The sequence below is a fragment of the Melitaea cinxia genome, chromosome 1 (genome assembly GCF_905220565.1).
Source record: "Melitaea cinxia chromosome 1, ilMelCinx1.1, whole genome shotgun sequence".
Classification (NCBI taxonomy): Eukaryota; Metazoa; Arthropoda; class Insecta; order Lepidoptera; family Nymphalidae; genus Melitaea; species Melitaea cinxia.
Genome location: NC_059394.1, coordinates 10255428 through 10277926, shown reverse-complemented (window position 1 = coordinate 10277926; position 22499 = coordinate 10255428). Strand labels below are relative to the sequence as shown.

Below are 22499 nucleotides of genomic sequence, written 5' to 3'. Positions count from 1 at the left end.
AATCCGCCATAGTGCTTCAGAACTACAAATGTAGCGGCCAGATTGAAATTATTCTACTTCATTTGTAGAATGTAAACTAAACGTAGCCTGGTCACTTCCTTTATTGATGTATTTAGTGACATATTTTATTGATTTCACGGAACTGCAAAGTTCTACATTAACATGCGCCTCGAAAATTTTTAATAATAGTTTATTGTAAGGCACTACCCATCTGTTATCAATTTCGTAATTACGAATAGCAGCCTTGCGTCCTCCTTCGTCTGGTGATAATCTTCTATACTTTGGATAGCCATCATCACCAGTTGAAGTTTGACTCTGATATGGTTTTGGGAATTTTTTTGAACATTTTCCCTCATGCATGCATGGCGAGTTAGGGTTTAAAGCTCCACAGGGTCCGTGAATCATGTTCCTTACCACGATGTCATACAATGTTGGGTCTTCGTCTTAGTCTGGTAATTCTGCCGTTATAACTGTGTCAATTTGGTCGGGCCTGATTTTATTTGTCAGCCACAAAAGCAAATGTATATGTGGCAGCCCACGTTTTTGCCACTCCACCGTATACATGTGACAGCGTGTCGGACCAAATACGTTTACCTTATTTATTAAGTGTAATAGTTTTTGTACTTTTAAATGAAACACACGATTTAAAATGTCATATCGGTCTTGAGGTGTTGCGGTGGAATGCAGATTATCTTTTATTTCTTTCCAATTAGGATTACAGGTCATAGTAATGAAGAGGTCAGGTTTCCCGTAATTCCTGACATAGGTCATGGCATCTTGAGTTTTTTCGTGTAAGTATCTTGGTCCGCCAGTAAAAGATGACGGTAATATTACCAGCTGCCCAATATTGTTTGTCGTGTGTTCATTAGAATGTAAAGCATCCTGTAAGTGTATATAATTTTCTGCGCGTAATTGTGTTTGGTTATTTCGTATAAAAGCTAAACGTTCTGATTCTAGTTTAGCATACTGATCTACAACATATTGATTCAGTAACATTCCGTACCTTAGTAAAACATTATAATGATTATGGCGTTCCATTAAACGATAGCAATAATAATTCATACATGAAACTTTCTTCTGTACTCTGTCTCCTGTAGAAGGATTAACTTGGGGAATATCAATTGTGTATCCGTCTTCACCTCGACAAAACATCAATGGATATTGAAGACTGTCATATGAACGATGTAGTTCGGAAATTTTGTGGAGATTTTCGTCGCGGCTTCGAAGAACGATATCCCTTTTGTCAAATTGTTGTCCAGCAATGACAACTGCTACTTCACTGGTAGAAGGAGCATTATACCGTCCACGGTGTTCACCGTCAGGTACCCTGCTTGCATGAATTACTACATTGTAATCTGGGACATCGAGAGAGATACTTTCCATTGCAGTTTTAAAAGATTGTACGTATCTATTATGCAAATGCAACATGTTTTGCAATGACCTGACTATAGAGTTATCAAGTGGTGTTCTTGAATTACTATTACTAATATTACATCGAGTCGTTGCTTGAACTTCAGGATCGGAAATAAAATATATCTGCAAAAACTTATGGTCGTCAGGAACTTGTGGAAGAAGACTTCCTGCAAGGTGGTAAACCTGGCCCTGGACTTTAAATGTTGGCATGAAGCCGTTTTCAACTACTCGTTGACTTTTGAATGAAGTCATCTGGAACGCATTATTATACCGCCGAATATGACGCATAAATTCTGTATGCTTTGGATGACTTTCATCAAGTAGAGAATTTAAAGGTTCAGGTGGAGCACCTATTTCATCTAATTTTACCTTACCATTTGAACAACATAAACCTTTTGACTCATCTTTCCATCTCAGTGCCGAACAGTATTGACAAACAATGGAAGGAGAACCTATACAAACGATACGATAATTTTGATAATCAATTGTTGTACTGTAATTCATTGCCGAGTACTCTTTATTGGACCATCTATTATTATTTTGTGTTCCATTAGTTGGCATATTATTCCTAAAATTTATGTGCCGAATACGATCGTTTTGTAGTCGGAGTTGTCTTCTCTCAAATGTTTCAGTTTCCATTAAAGCATTGTGTCTATCACGATCTAAAGATAAACGTAGGTTACGTTCAGCAGAGGATTCGCGTAGCCTCTGAGAAACATGTCTTTCGCGATCCAACGACAAACGTAAATCACGTTCCGCCGAGGATTCGCGCAGTCTTTGCGAAACATACCTTTCACGGTCCAACGACAAACGTACGTTACGTTCAGCAGAGGATTCGCGCAGTCTTTGTGAAACATGTCTTTCACGGTCCAACGACAAACGTACGTTACGTTCAGCAGAGGATTCACGCAGTCTTTGTGAAACATGTCTTTCACGATCTAACGACAAACGTACATCACGTTCCGCCGAGGATTCGCGCAGTCTTTGCGAAACATACCTTTCACGATCCAACGACAAACGTACGTTACGTTCAGCAGAGGATTCGCGCAGTCTTTGTAAAACATGTCTTTCACGGTCCAACGACAAACGTACGTTACGTTCAGCAGAGGATTCACGCAGTTTTTGTGAAACATGTCTTTCACGATCCAACGACAAACGTAAATCACGTTCTGCCGAGGATTCACGCAGTCTTTGCGAAACATACCTTTCACGGTCCAACGACAAACGTACGTTACGTTCAGCAGAGGATTCGCGCAGTCTTTGTGAAACATGTCTTTCACGATCCAACGACAAACGTGCGTTACGTTCCGCAGAAGACTCTCGCAGTCTTTGCGAAATATGTCTTTCACGGTCCAATGATAAACGCAGTTCTCTCTCTTCATTATTTTCACTATTCCGATTCAAACGAAGTCTTTTAGCAGCAGACGTACTGCGTCCTATATTTGGCCTTCTTCTCGGCATGATTATCTACCTAAGTTTAATAAGAAATTGAATAAAGAGGTACTTAATAGAAACAGTTTAATGAATCTAAATAATATTTATTTACAACAACTTCCCTACAACACCCAAGTAACAAAAAAGTAATATACATGAACTTAAAAATAGACTCACGAAAATTATTTACAAAAATCTATTTATAACAACTAAGTACGGAAAAGTAAAGTACTTGGTTATTTAAAAAGTAACGAAAGAACCAAACGAAAAGAAGAAAGTAAACTGAAAGGTTTCTTACACCACCTACTAAGTATGAAAATAATTAATTAAGGAATATACATGAACTTAAATAGACTCACGAAAATTATTTACAAAAATCTATTTATAGCAACCAAGTACGGAAAAGTAAGGTACTTGGTTATTTTAAAAGTAACGAAATAACCAAACGAAAAGAAGAAAGTAAACTGAAAGGTTTCTTACACCACCTACTAAGTATGAAAATAATTAATTAAAACTAACAATAGCATAATAATTAAAACTAACAATAGCATAATAATAGGAACCAATAGCAAGATTTAATGCCGAACAGCAATACCCGTAGTAAGCCGATGACAGTCGATATACGCAATGCGTTCAGTTGCTACCAAAGTCTGTTTACTATGGCGGATCGCGCGCTACATCGCCCGGTTTATATAGCTTGAGCAGGCGGTCGAGCGATGCGGGGCAGAGGGGATGGACTCGCCGTAGGCATCTCAATGCTCGCCAAGCATTAAAAATGTTTCGCTACTAATTACTTCTAACAACGATATCTCAAAAACTATTCATCTGATTGATTTAGTGTAAAAAGCAATTTTAATCTGCATTAAATGACTAAGCTAACTAACATATTCATTTGGATAAGGATTAATACCGAACTAAAGAAAATAGCTTTGAAAATAACGTAATGTTTTTAATTAAAAATGTTAACATAAAAGTGGTTATTGTAAGTCAACCGTAAGAGATAGAGATATGCTATCGCGGACTTTTTTGTAGCATTTTTATAGATTTTGAATTCTCTAGTACATTACTTAACTGTATCTTTGCTAGTTTACGCGGCGTTCGCGTGGAAAGTTCCCATTTGGCGAGATTTTTTGCGACCTCTTCAACATTTGTCGCCGTATTTCAGCTAATTTACATAAAAGCATAATAAATTATATACCTAAACCTTCCTCAAGAATTACTCTTTCTATTGTTGAAAACCGTATAAAAATCCGTTCAGTAGTTTTCGAGTTTATCGCGTTCAGACAGACAGGAGGACAGACAGGAGGACAGACAGGAGGACAGAAAGACGCGGCCGGGGGACTTATTTTTATAATAAGTATAGATAGCTATCTATACGTCCGGCGAGGCTATAACTTCTCGACTCCAATCCGTGGTCACCGCCCCTGGCGCGTGGTTTAGGAAATGGGGACTTCGATTCTCGGTGAATCCCGAAAAGAGTGCAGCAGTACACTTTGTTAAGCATACAAATCGCGTCTTCTGGATGAAAGGTCGACTATTCGGCACTCCGATTTCTTGGCTAAAGGAAACAAAGTATCTAGGCGTCATACTTGACAGTAAACTTACATTCAAAACCCACATCAAACGGGTCTGAAACAGGGCAGCGTTCGTACTAGGTCGATTGCACCCTGCTATGCGGAAGGAGTAAAATGCCTCTTAGAAATAAGACGACATTATACAAGGCCTGCGTACGACCTATCATGACCTACGCGTGTCCTGTCTTCGCTCATGTTAAGCTGACGCTCATCCACAGGCTTCAAATCATACAGTATAAGTTTCTACGTACTGTCACGTACTCGCCATGGTACGTGCGTAATGTCGACTTACATCGTGACCTTAAGATCGATTCGATCACGAAGCACCTCAAAATACTCGCTACGGCGTATTTTGAGAGAGCGCGCAGTCACCCAAACCTTCTTGTAGTAGAGGCTTGCAAATACGTAGGTAGAGGAAACTTACAGACAGTTCAAAGACGTCCTATGCATGTCTTAACTGACCCTGAGGATAGGATCATGGCGCTTAACGCCATATACACCACCACACACACGACACGAGGGCGAGGTCCCCGCGTTCTGACGGCTCGCACGCGCCTAGACGCGTAGCGGACCGTCCGTAAGCCATCTCAGCGCCCCGTATAGCGCCTCCTCCACTTCGACGACGTTCTAAGCGAAGTGTGATCTCATTAGGAGACATCCTTAGGACAAGCGTTTTCCCCGAGCCCTCCTAGAGGACTCTTTTTTATTCATTCCGGCCCCTCTCACCAGTGACGCTTTAAAAGCCGATCAACAGCACTTGTCAATTCGAAAAAAAAGAGTGGAACAATTTTTTGCACGGAGCGGCAACATCGAAAGGTATCGGTAAAGATATCGTCATATTTTAATGATGCAGAGGAGATATTATAGGTCTCGATATAATTCTATTTACTGGTAAAACAACGTTAAAAAACGTCTGCGTTACCTAAGAGGACATCCATTAATTACAGGAGTTATTTTTCGATCAGTTTAAGCCCCTTTGCCCCCTTAGGTGAGATTTGCCTGGACCCCCCTCCCCTTAAGTGAGATTGACGTGAATATAATATAGATTGACGGGAAATAATAAACTGTTCAAGTATACTTACATAGTTAATTTATTTAAATTCAATAAAATTCAAAGCAAAAACTACTAAATGATTTTAATAGCAATGAGATTTATTTTAGTGAGCAAAATGAACACTCAAAAAAATTTTTTTTTTTTTTGTAATATCTGTAATATTTTTTAAGTTGATCTGAGATTTTCGATTATCCCCTCCCCCGCGGCTTAGATGAGATTTGGTGAGATTTCATTGGACCCCTCCCCCCCCATTCTAAGCTCACGTAATTAATGGATATCCCCTAATTACCATAAAAAATTTTAACGCTATAAAAGCTATCGGAAAAAAATAACGCTATTCACCGGTATTTAAAATGGTATTAACCATGTATTAACTTATTTATATACTCTTTGGTCCTTCCCAGGCAAGTGGCAACACTAGAACACTCTTATAAACGTCTTTCTTGTACTAAACTTTGTTTTAATTTAAATGAATATATAATAATAATGTTTGATCTGTAAAAAGTTTAAAATAATATAAGAATTAATATTATTTGTTATACTGAAAAAGATTAAATTACATTGATTAAAATATAATACTATTTAAGATATAATTATTATTCTTTCACTTATTCTTAATTTTAACCTAAAAATTTAAGAATGATTTGTCGCAAGTGTAGTAATCCAGCGACTGTAAATATTAGAAAAGAATATTGTTATTGTAACGAATGCTTTATTTCTATGATAAATCATAAGTTTCGTGCATGTATTGGTAAAAATAAAACATTGTCAGCTAATGAAAAAGTACTAATTTGTCTATCTGGCGATGGAAGCTCTACAGTTTTATTAGATTTGATATACAATGCCATTTCTTTAAATAACCACAAAAAATTAAGAGTGGTTCCATATTTTTTACATATAATAGGTAAGCTTGCTTATATAAGCTTATAGTAATTTTAAATCTGTAAGATATGAAATTGCAAGTTAATTTAAATCATTCTTTATAATAAAACAATTCACTACTATTTTTACTTCCAGAAGCTGTTTCAGACAACGAAAACATATCAAACACAATAATTGAACAGTGTAAAAATTATGGTTTTACTGTTACCGTAGTAAATATTAAAGAATACTATAAAAATATTTTGTGTAACACAGGAGAACTGGAAAATCAGAACTCAAATAATTCAAAAAGTATTTTATCAGATGTACCTTCCTCTATTGGTCAAGATGTTGTTGCAAAAATGAAACAGAACATTTTTGTGAAAGTTTCAAAGACTTTAGACTGTAAATCTATCTTTACAGCTGAAACAACTACTACATTGGCTACTAAGTTGTTATCTAATATTGCAATTGGCAGAGGCTCTCAAATTGAGAATGATATTGTAAGTTTTTTTTTATTATGAAAAAAGCTTGCAAGCTTTTATTTTATGTAACATGAGATCTTCATTATTATAAGTATATATATTGTATTAATTATTTATGTATAAATTTCCACATTAAAAAAAGTAAAAGCTTAATGTGGTCAGTATTTATTTAAAGTTGTAAATTTTTAAATATTCCAGGGTTTTGCAGACAAAAGAGATAGCAATGTAAAAATTTTGAGACCTTTGAAAGATATTTCTAATGAAGACATACAATGTTATCTAAAAGTTAAAGATATTAAACCCGCTAAATGTATGCATAATAAATTAAATGAAACAAGCCTTCAGTCTGTTATTAAAAACTTTGTAATGGATCTACAGGAAAACTATCCAGCTACTGTATCTACGATATGTAAAACGGCAGATAAAATTGGTTCTGTAACGAATAATTTTAATAAGAAGAAATGTAAAGTGTGTCAGGTAATTTCTAAATATGAAATTGACAAACTCAATTAATATTAAATTGTATTGCAAATTATTAACTTTAATTATTCTTTTTTCAGAGCATCTTAGATAATAATGATTCAAAACTGACAGCAGTAGATGCCACTATGTTTTCTAGGCAGGTTTCGTCAATACCATCTAGAATATCAATACACAATGAAGATAAACAAAATATTGAAGGGGAGAACAATTTAATGTTCCCATTTATTTATGAAAGTTTATGTTATTGTTGTAGTAGAAATGTATCTGAACTAGGTGATCCTCTGTTACATATTTTAGTTTAATTTTATAAAACGCAAAAAAAAATCATTACTTTTAATTATCAACCCATAAATAATATAGTATAATTAAAACCAAAACATGTACATACATACATGCTTCAAAGCAAGGTCAAAGGACATGGGACAACCATAAGGATAAATACCCTGATCAAAATAAAATATATGAAATAAATATATGTTCACTACAAATACATATATCGATTAGGAATTTAACCTGTGATGCTCGCACTACTGAACCACAATAGTTGCCTTTAGTATATGTTTTGTTAATAACTAAAACACTACGAAATTTGGATACTGGAACTACATACAGTGAACGCTCATTCAGCTGGACCACCACCTCACCATACTTGATGTGGAGCTAAGTCCAGTTAATAAACTGGAGTATGGAGTAATAGTGACTTAGCTCCACTGTGAGTTTGGTCTGTTTATCTGAAATCCGAAAAGAGGTCCAAGACGCGATAGTTCTAAACTCTGGTCACTTGATCTACTTTTGTGTAAATGATAAATAGCTTTTCCCTAGTATATGTTTTGTAATTCACAAGACTTATTAGTAACGTATTTTGGAGTCTGAAGTCCTCGATAACGACACTCGAATGATAAGGTCAATGATCAATATCCGATCATACCGTGCATGAACGAGGATTTTTTGAAAGCCAATACCCTATGGAAAAATCTTATAAACCTCAAAAACATGGACAAATGCAAATCAAATTCTCATAGACGTCATAGTCTCTCATATCTTGGTATTTGTCCCTGTTTTTATGACATTTAGGAGATATTTTCCACAGGGTTAATGACATTGAATGTGTATTCCGACCGATTTTCGGCCATGGAGACCACTTAGACCCCTTACAGGGCTTGGCGCTGGTGCGCCCGGAGATGGCTTATATAGCCGATTTTTGCAGCAAACTCCCTTGCACAAAGTGGGCAAGTGAGCTTACCACTCTCATAATTATAATGAATGGCGGCGAGTGGACGGTCTTTGAGCTCATCGCGCTTGGGGTCGAGGTCAGCTAAACGCTGTTTCTCAAATCGCGAATTCGCTTTTTCACAATCTCGCGCTATTCCGGTCGCTGTGCTGCCTAACTGCCAACTGTACAGCGAGAGGGCTCTCTATTGCATCTTTTCATATGACGCTTCAGAACATCTTTGTATGTAAGGAGTTGTCCACCATGCTTTCGCTGGCCCCATCTCCAGCTCAGAGTAAAAGATGCGCTTCGCCACTCTCTTCTCTGCCATCCGTGATACATGACCGCACCACCGAAGTTGGCGACGCATCAAATATGCTTCAATGCCACCAACATTGACCCGTCTTAAAACTTCGGTATTACGTGTCCGATCGGACCATCTGATCTTCATGATGGTGCGCAGGCATTTTAGGTGGAATCGATCGAGAGTGCGTATATGTCGACGATACACACACCAGGTCGCACGATCGCCATGTAAACCGAGATCTTAGTAGCCAGCTTAAGGTCGTGCGAGCAAAAGACCTTGGAACACAGCTTTCCCAATGCTGCAGCTGCAGCACTTATCCTATTGTTGATCTCGGCATCAAGGTCACCCTTAGCTGTTATAGTGTTCCCCTGATAACGAAATTTATCGACCTGTTTCAGCACGTCCTCACCAAGCTTAATGGTCAGTGTCTCACGACCATGTATGTCTAGAAACATTACTTCCATCTTTTTGACACTGATCTTTAGGCCGAATTTGCAGCACGCTTGATGGAAAGCGGACATCAGCTGTTGCAGGCCGTCTGGGGATTCTGCTAAGAAGCACAGGTCATCAGCATACATGATCTCTGTAATCAATGCATACGAGACTTTGGTTCGCGCCTTAAGTCTGGCCAAGTTGAAAAGACTGCCATCAGTGCGAAAGCGAATGCGAACTTCTTCAGAAACAGTTTGTAGGGTCTCCTTGACTGCTACTGCAAAGTATAGAGCGAACAGTGTGAGTGGTAGGACGCACCCTTGCTTTACCCCACAGGTCAACCCGAAACCATAGTAATGGACACCAAGGACGTTAATTTCTGCCCTACCGGTCCAACCAGTAGGTCACAGAGTAAAAAAAAGGTCACTCCCACTATTAGGGTAGAATTAGACTAGAATTAATTTAATTATTAACGACATTACTAAAATTCATTAAACCTTACGATGGGGCGAAAGAAACATTAAATTCGTTTCTTGTCAACTGCAACAATGCATATGATTTAGCATCACTCTCAAAAGGATACTCTTTTTAAATATATTTTGTGCCAATTCCTGTAAAAACGGTTGATCGTATGAAAAAAGTTCCAACAAAAGTTCTAGAGAATTTTATACTCTACAACTTTTATAATAGGTGTAAATCTCATTTAAGCAATAGAAAGCGAGATATTCGCGAAAAACCTTCAATATCTTAAGACGCGGACACGATAACATTTTTTTTTAACGACTTTTGAGACAACATTTAGAACGACAAAACAAAGGTTTATACCAATTTTCAGCTTATTATCTTTCATTCCGAGGTGAAACCCCTAATATGACTGAGCTATAGTGTTCTTTAAAAACCGGAGGTGCGGAGGGCAGGACGAGCGTGGACGAACGTAAAAAATTTTTAGCACTACTACTCCAAGGTCCAAGTGTTTCTATTGCAAACGGCACAAAGATGTAATTTGGAATTAGTGACGAATATTTGCGCCGTTTAGTCGTTTCAGCTTTTTCCGCTGCGGCTCCCGTTTTTAAGGCTGTTTCCCTGACATTAGACGGAGCAAGTGTGTCAACGCAGGTTGCGTCCCACAAAAGCGCCCGTCCTCTTTCCTAGGGAACCAACGTCAATCCATCAGGTCTCTTGCCATCATTGCGACTAATTCCAGTAGGCTCGATAAGAGCAGGAACGTCGATGGTCACAAGAGTTCTTTTTATGGTATCGTTTAGGGAACCGTGACGGGAAAACCTACCTGAACTCTTGTTACAGGAAAGGCCGTGTAGTCCGAAAGAATCGACCTCTTTTCCGCACGGACATCTGTGTTCAAAGCACAGTGGAGCTCCCAACCGGAGACCGGAGCAATTCTAAAACTTTCATTGTTAAAAAATTAGAAGCTAATAGAATATCTTATTTGATCGCTTCAGCCTGTAATATCCCACTACTGGGCATAGGCCTCTTTCCCCATGTAAGAAAAGGATCAGATCCACCACGCTGCTCCAATGCGGGTTGGCGGATATATTCCCTACTATGAGTAACGATCGCTATCAGGTGTACATGATAACAACCGGGACCGACGGCTTAACGTGCTCTCCCAGGCACGGTGGGGAGACCCACAAGGACTGCACAAACACCCAGACCACGGCAAACACCTGTATGGCCAATACAAATGTTTGTCATGTGCGGGGATCGAACCCGCAACCGCTAGCGCAATAGGTACAATCCATGGCTGTAACCGTTGCGCCAACGCGGCGTCTTATTTGATGTCATATATTAATGTTTTAGAAGTTTATTGCTAGAATTCATGTTACAAATTTAGATGCTAAAAATAACTACCATGCTAAGTTGTATTTAGAGTGGCTTACATAGAAGATAACTAGTGGCTAAGATAGTATCATTCAAACTCTCGTTATTTGTGGCTGACTTATTAATTCAGAAGACAATGTAGATTTTTAGAGGCAAATAATGCTATTAAATAGAAGTTTGTTTAATTAGCATCGTTTTTCTTTCGTTGCAAGGTAAATAGGGGGTGTAATATCTTCCAAAACTATTAACTAATGCTATAGAAGATGTCTTTAAGACCCATAGATACCGAGAAGATAGAAGCAGACATGACATAAATTTCAGCAGCAAATAAATTTTTTCACCTATCTTCCGCTGACGGTTTCATTAACATTGCGGAGACCTTGGAAAAGATAGGTCAAATGCTAAGCGACCTAAATGATTGTCCCCGATATGTCGACCTGAGTATGAAAAAACAAGTCATGCTGAGACTGGTATTGGTCGACGGTAGCCTTTCCCGAATTTGTAAAGCATAATGTCTACCTAGGCCATACAATAGAACTACCTATTAGGTCTCCAACAAGAGTCAGTTAGGCTGGGTGGGATATGGTAGGCTCTACCAAAAATGTGACAATTCCTCAATGCTTAAAGACAAAAGACTTCGAGTAATGCATCTTATCTGTGTTGACAGTTTTAAGACATGGATGTTAATAATTAGACTAGCCCACAAGTTCAAATAGTCACTCAACGTGCTATGAAACAAGCTGTGCTTGGGAGTCTCTCTTAAATATATAATTAGAATCTGCGGAAGATCGCCAGTGGAGACTGGATGTGGATTACCGACAAATGGAATATTTGGAACAAAGTTGGAGTAGCCAATGTCAAGCTGTGGACGGCGATAGACTGAAGCGAAGCGAAACGGCTTAATTAATAATTGTTAATGGTTGTGGATAAAAAAAAAAAAATAACAAATATAAATGAAAATTAAGAATAAGAACCGAATACGTACTTGTAAGTGAACAAACGCTGCCGTTATCGTTATCTATACAAATAAAATTGGATTGGTTGTTTGTAATATTAAAATAACCGCTTTTTATTAAATGCATATAGATGTATACACGGTACATATAACAAAATAACATTTTTTACAATTTTTCTGTCTGTTTGTTCCGGCTAATCTCTGAAACGGTTGAACCGATTTTAACGGGACTTTCACTGGCAGATAGCTGATGTAGTAAGGAGTAACTTAGGCTACATTTATTTTAGAAATTTCTTCATTTTATAACTCGGCGAACTGAACAATAACTTTTTGTTAAATTTCCACGCGAACGAAGTAACGGGCTCAGCTAGTTGTGAATGAATACATTTAAAATAAATATTACGAAGTCTCTTAAGCATTTCTAATTGCTTGGCACATTTTACCAAAGTTTCATGTAGGTACTCTTGTTTTTGTTTTATACATTATAATGAAACAACTGTTTCAACTTTTTTTCTTCGGTCCAGTCCTCTCGTAACCATCCGAAAGGTCGAACATGTAAAAAACCTAACAAACCGCGATAAAATCCGAAAAAGTCGTTTTACTCGTTTTTCTCTGTATTACACTTCGGACCTAATTTGTATAAATCTGGGGGCACGGTAGTGCCCCCGCCAAGACGAAACAAAAAAAAAAAAAACGAAAAGCACTACCTATCTTTTCTCGAAGTGCTACGTCGTTTTTTTGAACCCTCATAACTTGGGTTTGGATTATATTAGATAAACAAAATTCTGGGGATATGATGTCAATAGTGAACTTATTAAACATATAAAGTTTCAATTGCATAGCTCTTATACTTTAGATTTTATTGATATCTAAAAAACCCCGATTTCGTCACTCACTGATGATCATCAAAATTCTTAGAGTACTTCCTGAAGTCCCAGAAAGCTGAAATTTGGTATGTAAGCTAGTATTAGTACACAAACAACAAAAAAATTCTAAAACTTGGAACTTTTACCCCCCCCAACCCCTTAAACTAGGGGATGGAAGTTTGTATGAGACTTCCGCAAATTTTGATGCCAGAGGTCTGAAAATTGATATAGGGACTCCTTATTATTAATAATAATAATAAAATACATAAAAAATAAAAATCGGTTATTAGTTTATGTCGAAAATTTACATTTTGTAATTTTGGTATTTAAGTTTTGGCGGAGATCACCGTTTGCATATCAGTTCAACATAAAATCAAAAACAGCGTACTTAAACCGAATATGGTGAAGATTGGATGATATTTATGGTATAAAATGTGTCGGAGGTAAAATACAACTATAATATTGTCATAAGCAACTTACAAAAAGAAGTGAAATCCGTCCGTGGGTGTAAGGTGAAAATTTTTTTCACTGTTTTTTACTTTTCTGTCATACAATAGTTCTATTAAAGAAAAAATAAAAAGAAGAAGAATAATTGATATACATATAATACAAATAAAAATAAAAAGAGAAAATATATTTATATAAATGAGACAGGAAAGTCGTCATCTACAACATCGGCAGCCGGTAGTAACGAAACGGCCAAGCCACATATTTTGACTAAGGTGTAGAGTTTGTGAAGTTAGGGCTTGTAGAGTTAGGGCGTGTAGAGTGTAATAGTGTTCTGTGGTGTAGAGTTAGAAGCTTGGCTCTACATGAGATCTGATAACTTTTTGACAGTGCGAGTCATATGATCTCGTCTTGGCAACATTTTACATGAAAATGTTTTTGGTGGGATATAAATTTCTAGAAAGGAGAACCCTGTTATTCTGAGATGGCTACAGTTATCTAACTAGTTCAGATAACAGGTGCGCTTTTATTATAAATACATTTCTTTACACCACCTTAATTCTAAAAGTGTGAATTGTACCTTAATTTGTTACCAATAAAATAATTTTTTTCTTTTCACTCAAATCGGTTTAGATATTTTTCTAGTCAAATTACTCGTTGAATTGCGGGTAGCATTTAACGACCAAGGTCCTAAATCATCCTTCCATTTAACTTACTTTAAAATATTCCTAACTTTTTAACCTTTTAAACTACAAAATTTTAGTTCGTCGCACAACGTAATCGTAGCCGCACAACGATTTTACAAAAGTTTCATAAATTCTTTATCTCTTCTGGCAGAGTGCAAGCAGAGTCCCAAATCTTCCAATTACTCTGACTTATTAAACCACATAAAACATTTCTTTGACTTAATAATACTTTTTCAGTTTCTTAGAGAAAATATAAATTTCAGAATTATTATTCATATTTAGTAAAAAATATATAATTTTTCAGAATTTTGTCACTAAGGTTCACAGTAATGTATATTCTTGTACATGTATAAATTTCTAACAACTGAGCAAACCCCTCTTATTATATAGTACCTACTAATCATATAAAACTTAATTGTCTCTTTTGAGTCTTATTTATCATGGCCGATTTAAAATGATTAATAATACAGTGGCCTATTATTTACATAAGATGTAAGGAAATTAATGAGTCTATTCATCAAGACTGATTATCATCTATTTTAATTGATTCAGCTTGAAGCATTCCACTGCTGGGCATGGGTCTCTTTCTCTATGTAGAAGAGGGGAGTTTAATACACGACACTGTTCAACTGCAGGTTGGCCATATGTATTTCCTACCAATTGTGTTTATTTTTATTTATTAAACTAGGTCGGCAAATAAGCGTACGGCTCACCTAGCTGGTAGGTGTCTATAGGCTACGGCCCCTCAGGAGATGTGGTCACGTTACTCACCACAGGAACATAACACTGCTTGAAAGCAGTATTATTTAGCTGTCATCTTCTGATAGTTTAAAGTACTTCCCCATTCGGACTGCTTCAGATTTTGAGCAGGATACTCCCTGCTGTGCCCTACCAAATGTAAAAGTAATGACCAGCCAGATAGTTTTACGTGCTCTCCGAGGCACGGTGGGTAGATCCACAAAAACAGACACCTAGACCGGAAAATCCATATTTGTACAACTACAAATATAGACGCTGTCATGTACTGCTACACCAGACTGATTATATAAAAGAAAAGAGCGTGAAAATATTGAATACGATTACGAACTCTGGTAGATGTTGCAACCCACACTGACCGTTTGCTGCTTACACGGGAGTGCTGAACACCAGCGTTCGCTACAGAAGATTAGACTTCGCTTCAGGAGAACGTGTATGACATTACGGGTTCAAGAGGTATAACTATTGAGCGTGTCCTTTCAGCGAGACTGCTATCTGTATTGCTAGGTATGTAGTAGATCTGCATATTCATTTCTCCCTCCCAAGATAACATATAACCATAAAAAATTAATGTATTCCTTCCAAACAATGGTATATATTTGACACCTAAAATTGTTACGTATATACGTAATGTTTAATCATCATATATTTGTACATTTTTAATTTGAAATTTATCCAAGGATCATCAAATTGTGAAGAGCTTGCTTACATGGGTTAAATTAAATTATTAAGTTCCGTTTTTTGTTAACCAACAGAACTGTCGATATTCAAAATATTAAGTAAGATGAGTTCTCATTGAATAAGATTTTGTTTAAATTATCTGTAAATCAATAATGTATGGTCGTAATTGGCCTTTATGATTATATTTCATTCCTGTTTTTTTATAACTATTTCTGTTCTGTTTACCATCCCTAATAAATACTTAAATAATGAGACGTCAATTGAATAACTAATTCATTAGGATTCCTATAGATTTATAACCTCTATATGTCGTCAGTCTTATCTCTTTTATCACAATCTAAAAAATGTTCATGACATATCGTGAGATAACTCTCAATTTATAAAATATTAATGTTTTCTGAAAAAAATGTAAAATCATTTCACAATTTAGAATCAGCAATACTTTTAGTAAAAATCAATTTAGAACTGGTTTAAAGAAATGAGGATTATTGTATACTATTGCATATTTAACATCTTTAAAAAAATCTGTAACATCTGGTCCGTGTTAGATACTACAATTAAAGGACCAAGCAAGAATAGGGAGCAAGAATTAATTGAGCTGCTAATAGGCTGGTCTTTAAAAATAGATGGTTTCAACCAGTAATTGTAAAAAAAAGATAATTAAGTTAAAATATATATGATAAGACTATGGCTTACTTAATCAAGTTATGTAGTCTAGTAGAGATAAAAAATAAACACATTAATCTGTCTAATGTTGCTTATGTGACGAAAAATGGTAGAATATTATGATCATTGATGACACATTTTACGAAAACTTTTCCTTGTTTTTTTTTTTGTAAGTCAAATTAATATAGTGACGATGTTGGTCTCTATCGAACTAACCACCCTGACTATTTTCTGAAAAAAAATTAAGTAGCCTACTCATTAAGAAATTTTTTATAAAATCTTATTCTGAATGAAGAGACAACATTTACATTTTTGTACAATATTTTTTTTTTTAGATACATATACCTACTGAAATAATTTATTATTGATACTATGTCCTGAAAAGGATCTAAACAAATGTCCAAGACGACAATACAACGATAACTTTGACATCGTACCTATATGTAATGATATTCCAAGCCCACATACAAAAAATCAATAAAATACATCCAGTAGTCACAAAAATATGATTTTTCATTTTTTAAAATTACTACGTGTTGTATAACATTAATAAACGGTCACCACGGTTAACGACCCTTTGAACGCGATCGGTACAAACAATCGATTCGTCTTTAAAAACGTGCAAAATTGTTATCTATTTTGGTAGGTCAGTGGTATGTAGTTAAAACGTAGTTAAAACATATTAAAAACATTTGTTAAATAGTTTTAATATTCAGTATGATTCTAATAATTTTCGTTTTATAATTTTTGTTTTTTAATAATTTATTGTTTCTTTTAATGCTTAAATTTTAAATTCTAAAAATGTAAATTCTGAATCTAATATAGTTTTTTCAAGTAGGTAATATCACGGGGAGCACACATGGCATAACAAATTTACAATCTTTAATAAATTTAAGTATTTCGTTGCCAACATTGACATTTATTTCAAGATCGAAATATTCGCGAAACTTTTGCTCGAGCAATTCAACAAATGCGATACAGACAACAAAAAACAATAACAACAATTATTAATAATAAAATACCACGTTATTAGATTAAAATATTAAATCTTGCAGCAGCTGAAAAAAACAATCAACGTGGCACGTGTGTTGCAATGACCCTGAGAACGTGTAAAAGGTCTTCTACACGGTCGGGATCGACCGCCGACCGTCGTGTCCTTGGTCGGGTCAACCAATTTTTGTATTCATTCTACACGGTCGGTGGTTGACTCAACTTGTCAGTTCTTCTCTGGTATTTGAAGCGATGGCTCCTTGCATTTTTTACCGACTTCCAAAAAAGGAGGAGGTTCTCAATTCGACTGTATTTTTTTAATGTACTTTAGAACTTTTGACTGGGTGGAGCAATTTCGACAAATTTTCTTTTGATCGAAAGATGGTTTGTGTCATTTGGTCCCATTTAAATTTATTTGAGATCTAACAACTACTTTTCGAGTTATATCAAATAATGCGTTTTTACTTGACGCTTTTTTCGTCGACCTACGTTGTATTATACCGCATAACTTTCTACTGGATGTACCGATTTTGATAATTCTTTTTTTGTTGGAAAGGGGATATCCCTAGTTTAATACCATGATAAGGAAACCAGGATCTGATGATAGGATCCCAGAGAAATCGAGGGAAACTCTCGAAAATCCGCAATAACTTTTTACTGTGTATACCGATTTTGATAATTTTTAATTTAATCGAAAGCTGATGTTTATCATGGGGTCACATATAAATTTTATCGAGATCTGATAACTACTTTTTGAGTAATCATTGATAACGCGTAGTTACTTGACTATTTTTTCGTCGATCTACGTTGTATTACTCGTCGATGTAATTCAAGTCGGTTTTTTTTCTTTTGCGAACAAACACAATTATAAAGCAACAACTTTTTTATGCTAAAATAACTTTTTTATGCTAAAGTGAAGTTTTTTGGTTCTTTTCTTTGTATAAATCGGATCCAATGTCCCAAAGACATGGCAATTCAATATATAAAGATATAAAATTCGGTCAGAACCTCTCGTTCCCTCTCGTTTTGCGAATCCATTGCAACACGTGATGACATGCGCCCGTGACCATAGATAATACACTTAAACTAGCTACCCGTGACGACTGACAAGCGCAAACTGAAGCGCTCGCGTCGGCCGACAGCGTTCCACACGGTCGGGACACGGTCGGGATCGCCCGCCGACCAACGTGTCCTTGGTCGGGTTGATATAAAAATGGACAGTGTGGAAAACGGTTGACCCGACCAATATTTGTTTTATGTCAACGGTCTTGGTTGGTGATTTGCCATGTCTTTGGGACATTGGATCCGATTTATACAAAGAAAAGAACCAAAAAAACTTCACTTCACTTTAGCATAAAAAAGTTATTGCCAAACCCACCTTATGTTGCTTTAAAAGGCAAGGAGCCATCGCTTTAAATACCAGAAAAGAACTGACAAGTTGAGTCAACCACGGACCGTGTAGAATGAATACAAAAATTGGTTGACCCGACCAAGAACACGACGGTCGGCGGTCGATCCCGACCGTGTAAAAGGCCTTTGACAGGTCAGTGAACCTATTGTTACACATGTTGTAATAAAATTTTATTATATTTTTCTTATTTAGTTTGTTTGAAAAAAATTTTTTTTAGATTTTGACCTTAGGAATTTTTTGATGGTTTTGAAATACTCTTATAAACTAGTATTACCGGTGTTATCAATTTTCGCTGTATTGTCATCTCCACACAGTATATTTAACAAATTTATTTTAATTTATTTAAAAAAAGGTTGCTGAAACTCATACTATAATAAACAAAAAATCCAAAACATTTAATCACCTTAGTTAGTTTTTTTATTAAGAAAACTTTGATGCATTAACTTGTAGTTATCACACTAAAAATAAATTATAATCAATGAGGCCCATTTTAATGTTTTCGATTGATTCAATTTAACTATATTATGGGGCACTAACATAACTTACTAAAATAAACTAATAGAAGCAATATTTTATTTGACATATCTAATAATTAAACTTTACTGGTATTTGTTTTGTGTAATGAAAAAACAGTTACATCTTAAAATTTTGTATTTATCACACATATCTACATATTATTATTATAACATAAATACAAAATTTTAATAGTACCAACAAAAAGTTGCTAACCAGTATTTGCAAATGGTAGGCAGGTGTTATCAATATATCATACAAGTAATTACAATATCAATACCATAGGTTAATAAATGCAAAAGATCAAGTGCAATGAAACTCCAGAAGTTCTCGTTATTTCGATAATTCATATTGAACTTAACATAAAAGATGCTTGCTGAATCTAAATTCTTTAAAATTTTAAACCCATTAGATAATTTAAAGTAATATTAGTGTACATTTCCTTGGACTCGTTGGTTTGTACCAGAGACAAAACACTTTAAAAACAATTAATAAACCGGATTTTACTAATATTAAACACTAAATTATATTGTCTTTCCAAATTTACTTCCATTTAGTTACATAAGAAATAGACCAGAGTTGTACACTGAATGGAAACAACACACTGTCATATCTTTTCTGTATTCATTATGCTTACTGTAAACAGTACTTGGTGTTATTCTTGCCTTTCCTCTCATTCACGGAAATTCATGTACAGGTAAATACTTCAGTATATAGTTTAATAAAGAGCATTATGGAATTCAATAACAATAATTACTCTGCTGCATTTATTGGTCCTTGCAATGCATTAGGACTAGGAGAATTTGAAGAAACCATTCGGCCTTGTTCCTTTACAATTGGGTCTGAAAATCAAAAATATTTTTAAATTTAAGATGTACATGTAATAAGAATAGGATAACATGACAATATTTGTACATACATTGTGCAATATGCAAGAAAGTTAACTATTTAGCAGTTCATATTAACCAAAACATGATAAAAGGTTGCCTATGAAATATAAATCTTGAGATTAAAAAATTTAAAAGCAAATTATATGAATGTATTACCCACAAAATCTTACAAGCAACTAAGGAATTATGGGATTTAACTCAGAGTCACAATCATATGAAATATACAATGAAATCATTGAACCATTTAAGAGGAACTTATAGACTTACCCAAAAACAAGAATTATATAACATAAAAATATGATTAACTTACAAAAGTACGGATGATCCATTGCTTCGCGGGCTGTATAGCGCTCATAGTGATCATAACGTAAAAGACGATCAAGAAAATCTAAGGCTTCTGGAGACACCAAATGTTGATTTTCTGAATGTACAAATCTCTCCCATCGCTTACGAGAATGTCTGCAATATATTTAGATTTTAATTGTTGGTTCTACATATTAACTGTGTACATGACAATAATATGATATTTCAATGATACAAAATATTTATAAAATACATAAATGAATATTAAAATAATTACCTGCCCAGAATGTCATTAAACCGAGGATCTAATTCTATATGATATTTATCCAAATATTCAAATAGTTCTTCAGTGCCCAGCACCTTTGCAATACGTACAAGCTGGTCATAATTATCGTGACCATGGAAGAAAGGCTCTTTTCGGAAGATCATGGATGCTAACATACATCCTAAAGACCACATATCAAGAGAATAATCATACATTTGATAATCAACTAAGAGCTCTGGACCCTGAAAGAAAATATATTTTATATATTTCTAATTCATTATCAATTTAATGGAATGATATTAATATAATAATAGATAAGAAAGATATCTATACCTTAAAGTATCTAGAAGCTACGCGAACATTGTACTCCTGCCCGGGATGGTAGAACTCTGCTAGACCCCAGTCAATGAGACGTAGCTTTCTATTATCATGGTCAATCATCACATTATGTGGTTTCACATCTCTGTGCATGATGCCCATACTGTGGCAATAATCTAAAGCCTTCAAAAGTTCGTACAAGTAATACCTGTAAAAAAACATTTGCAGATTATTGTAACTAAACCCAATACTCAATGACCTACAATACATATACTTAAGTGCATATTCAAGATATCTCAACGGTAGTGAATGAAAATTTGTTACCTTATATCATAGTCTGACAGTGTTGCATATAGTTGCTTAAAATCAGTGTTGTTCACATGTTCAAAAATTAAGGCCGGTGTGCGAGATACTGGATCTTTCACAACAGCTTGCAGAGTAATTATGTTTGTGCCTCCTCTTAGGTTTTCTAGTATTTTTATTTCTCGTTTAATTTTCTTCTTTTTAACAGGCTAAAAAAAGACAATTTACCGTATAATTTAATTAACGTAAAATTATATGTAAAGGAATTGATACTGAAAATATTTATCCTTACATTATTTTTGTACGCTTACACTTAAGTTTTAGTGATATGACTACTTTAACTCAAATTGTTATATGTAATCAAAATACCATTCAACATTTATTAAATTATATTTTTGAATTAAAACAAAAGTATTATTTAGATTATAAGTTATTTTCATTCAAATATAGTAAAAGCACTTATGAATGTATTGTGACACACCTTTAGTATTTTCACTACACATTTCTCATTGTTTGTGATATTTATTGCCTCAAAAACTTCACTGTATTTTCCGCGCCCAAGCTTTCGCACTAACTGATAGTCTTCTTGATTCCCCCAATCCACCACATAGCTTTCGTAGTCCCAATATTCTCTTGGCTTTTGTGAATTTACATCGGCATATACCCGGGCTCTACTAGGTACTGCCATCGTATAATAATTCGGTCTTTGCCAACCTAAGGTCTTGTCGACGACACTCTTACCGGAAATCGCATATGTCTTGAGTAATGATACTGTGAATAAAAATATTTTCGACGTCACTTTGAGACATTCACTATAACACTTGACTATAGTAAATTTTATTGTTCAATTTTTCACTGGAAGTCATTACTAGCGATTGCGAGCGATTACGAGTCACTTGTATTGATGTATAACCTAAAAATGACATCCAACTCAGTCAATTGAAATTAAACTACGAGACTTTATAAAAGATAAAAAGTTCACGTTACACTACTAATTAACTAATTATATAAAATAACAACTTAAATTGACAATATTGCTACAACCATGATTATGACATGAAATAAAATTTGAAAGTCTTCAGAAGAAAAACGCACGCCATTACTCGTCAAATGATTAAATGAATTGGGCCTATTCTCATACCTAAAACATTCCTGTATATGATCCTATTTTAAACAATAAATAGTAAAAGAATACATTAACTTCTTGAAAATTAACAATAAACTGGAGGTCTAATATACAAATTACACTTTTATCACATAACCGGCACAAATTCAGCGAAATTCAAGATGGACGCCCATCCATCCATCTACCATTGCTCTAGTCTTGTTCTCCTCTCTCCCTCCCGCCCCTATTATA

The 22499-nt window shown here is 35.2% G+C and overlaps 3 protein-coding genes across 3 annotated transcripts; 1 reads left to right on the top strand and 2 right to left on the bottom strand.

Annotated features, from left to right (window-relative positions):
- The first annotated feature begins 6085 nt into the window (after positions 1–6085).
- Positions 6086–7653, top strand: LOC123656633 (cytoplasmic tRNA 2-thiolation protein 2-A). Its single transcript, XM_045592302.1, has 4 exons — positions 6086–6379; positions 6493–6839; positions 7020–7298; positions 7382–7653. Exons 1-4 carry the CDS (start codon positions 6115–6117, stop codon positions 7604–7606), a joined length of 1116 nt encoding a protein of 371 aa, XP_045448258.1. The 5' UTR covers positions 6086–6114; the 3' UTR covers positions 7607–7653.
- An 802-nt stretch (positions 7654–8455) lies between these two features.
- On the bottom strand, positions 8456–9399 carry LOC123653489. Its single transcript, XM_045589486.1, has 2 exons — positions 9097–9399; positions 8456–8626 (listed from the first exon to the last, which is right to left on the bottom strand). The coding sequence occupies exons 1-2, from the start codon at positions 9397–9399 to the stop codon at positions 8456–8458; spliced, it is 474 nt and encodes a 157-aa protein (XP_045445442.1).
- Positions 9400–18948: 9549 nt separating this feature from the next.
- LOC123656624 (casein kinase II subunit alpha) lies at positions 18949–22499 on the bottom strand. Its single transcript, XM_045592293.1, has 7 exons — positions 22284–22499; positions 21624–21913; positions 21164–21351; positions 20855–21047; positions 20534–20763; positions 20264–20412; positions 18949–19905 (listed from the first exon to the last, which is right to left on the bottom strand). Exons 2-7 carry the CDS (start codon positions 21828–21830, stop codon positions 19817–19819), a joined length of 1056 nt encoding a protein of 351 aa, XP_045448249.1. The 5' UTR covers positions 21831–21913; positions 22284–22499; the 3' UTR covers positions 18949–19816.

What these genes read in the sequence shown, in the direction of transcription:
- LOC123656633 (XM_045592302.1), top strand. Translation starts at nt 6,115, where the DNA reads ATGATTTGTCGCAAGTGTAGTAATCCAGCGACTGTAAATATTAGAAAA. An exon ending in CTCAAATTGAGAATGATATT is followed by an intron (nt 6,840 to 7,019) that starts GTAAGTTTTTTT and finishes TAAATATTCCAG; the next exon opens with GGTTTTGCAGACAAAAGAGA. An exon ending in AGAAATGTAAAGTGTGTCAG is followed by an intron (nt 7,299 to 7,381) that starts GTAATTTCTAAA and finishes TTCTTTTTTCAG; the next exon opens with AGCATCTTAGATAATAATGA.
- LOC123653489 (XM_045589486.1), bottom strand. Translation starts at nt 9,399, where the DNA reads ATGTATGCTGATGACCTGTGCTTCTTAGCAGAATCCCCAGACGGCCTG. An exon ending in TGGGAAAGCTGTGTTCCAAG is followed by an intron (nt 8,627 to 9,096) that starts GTCTTTTGCTCG and finishes TTTGAGAAACAG; the next exon opens with CGTTTAGCTGACCTCGACCC.
- LOC123656624 (XM_045592293.1), bottom strand. Translation starts at nt 21,830, where the DNA reads ATGGCAGTACCTAGTAGAGCCCGGGTATATGCCGATGTAAATTCACAA. An exon ending in CTGTCAGACTATGATATAAG is followed by an intron (nt 21,048 to 21,163) that starts GTAACAAATTTT and finishes GTTTTTTTACAG; the next exon opens with GTATTACTTGTACGAACTTT. An exon ending in AATGGATCATCCGTACTTTT is followed by an intron (nt 19,906 to 20,263) that starts GTAAGTTAATCA and finishes TTTGATTTTCAG; the next exon opens with ACCCAATTGTAAAGGAACAA.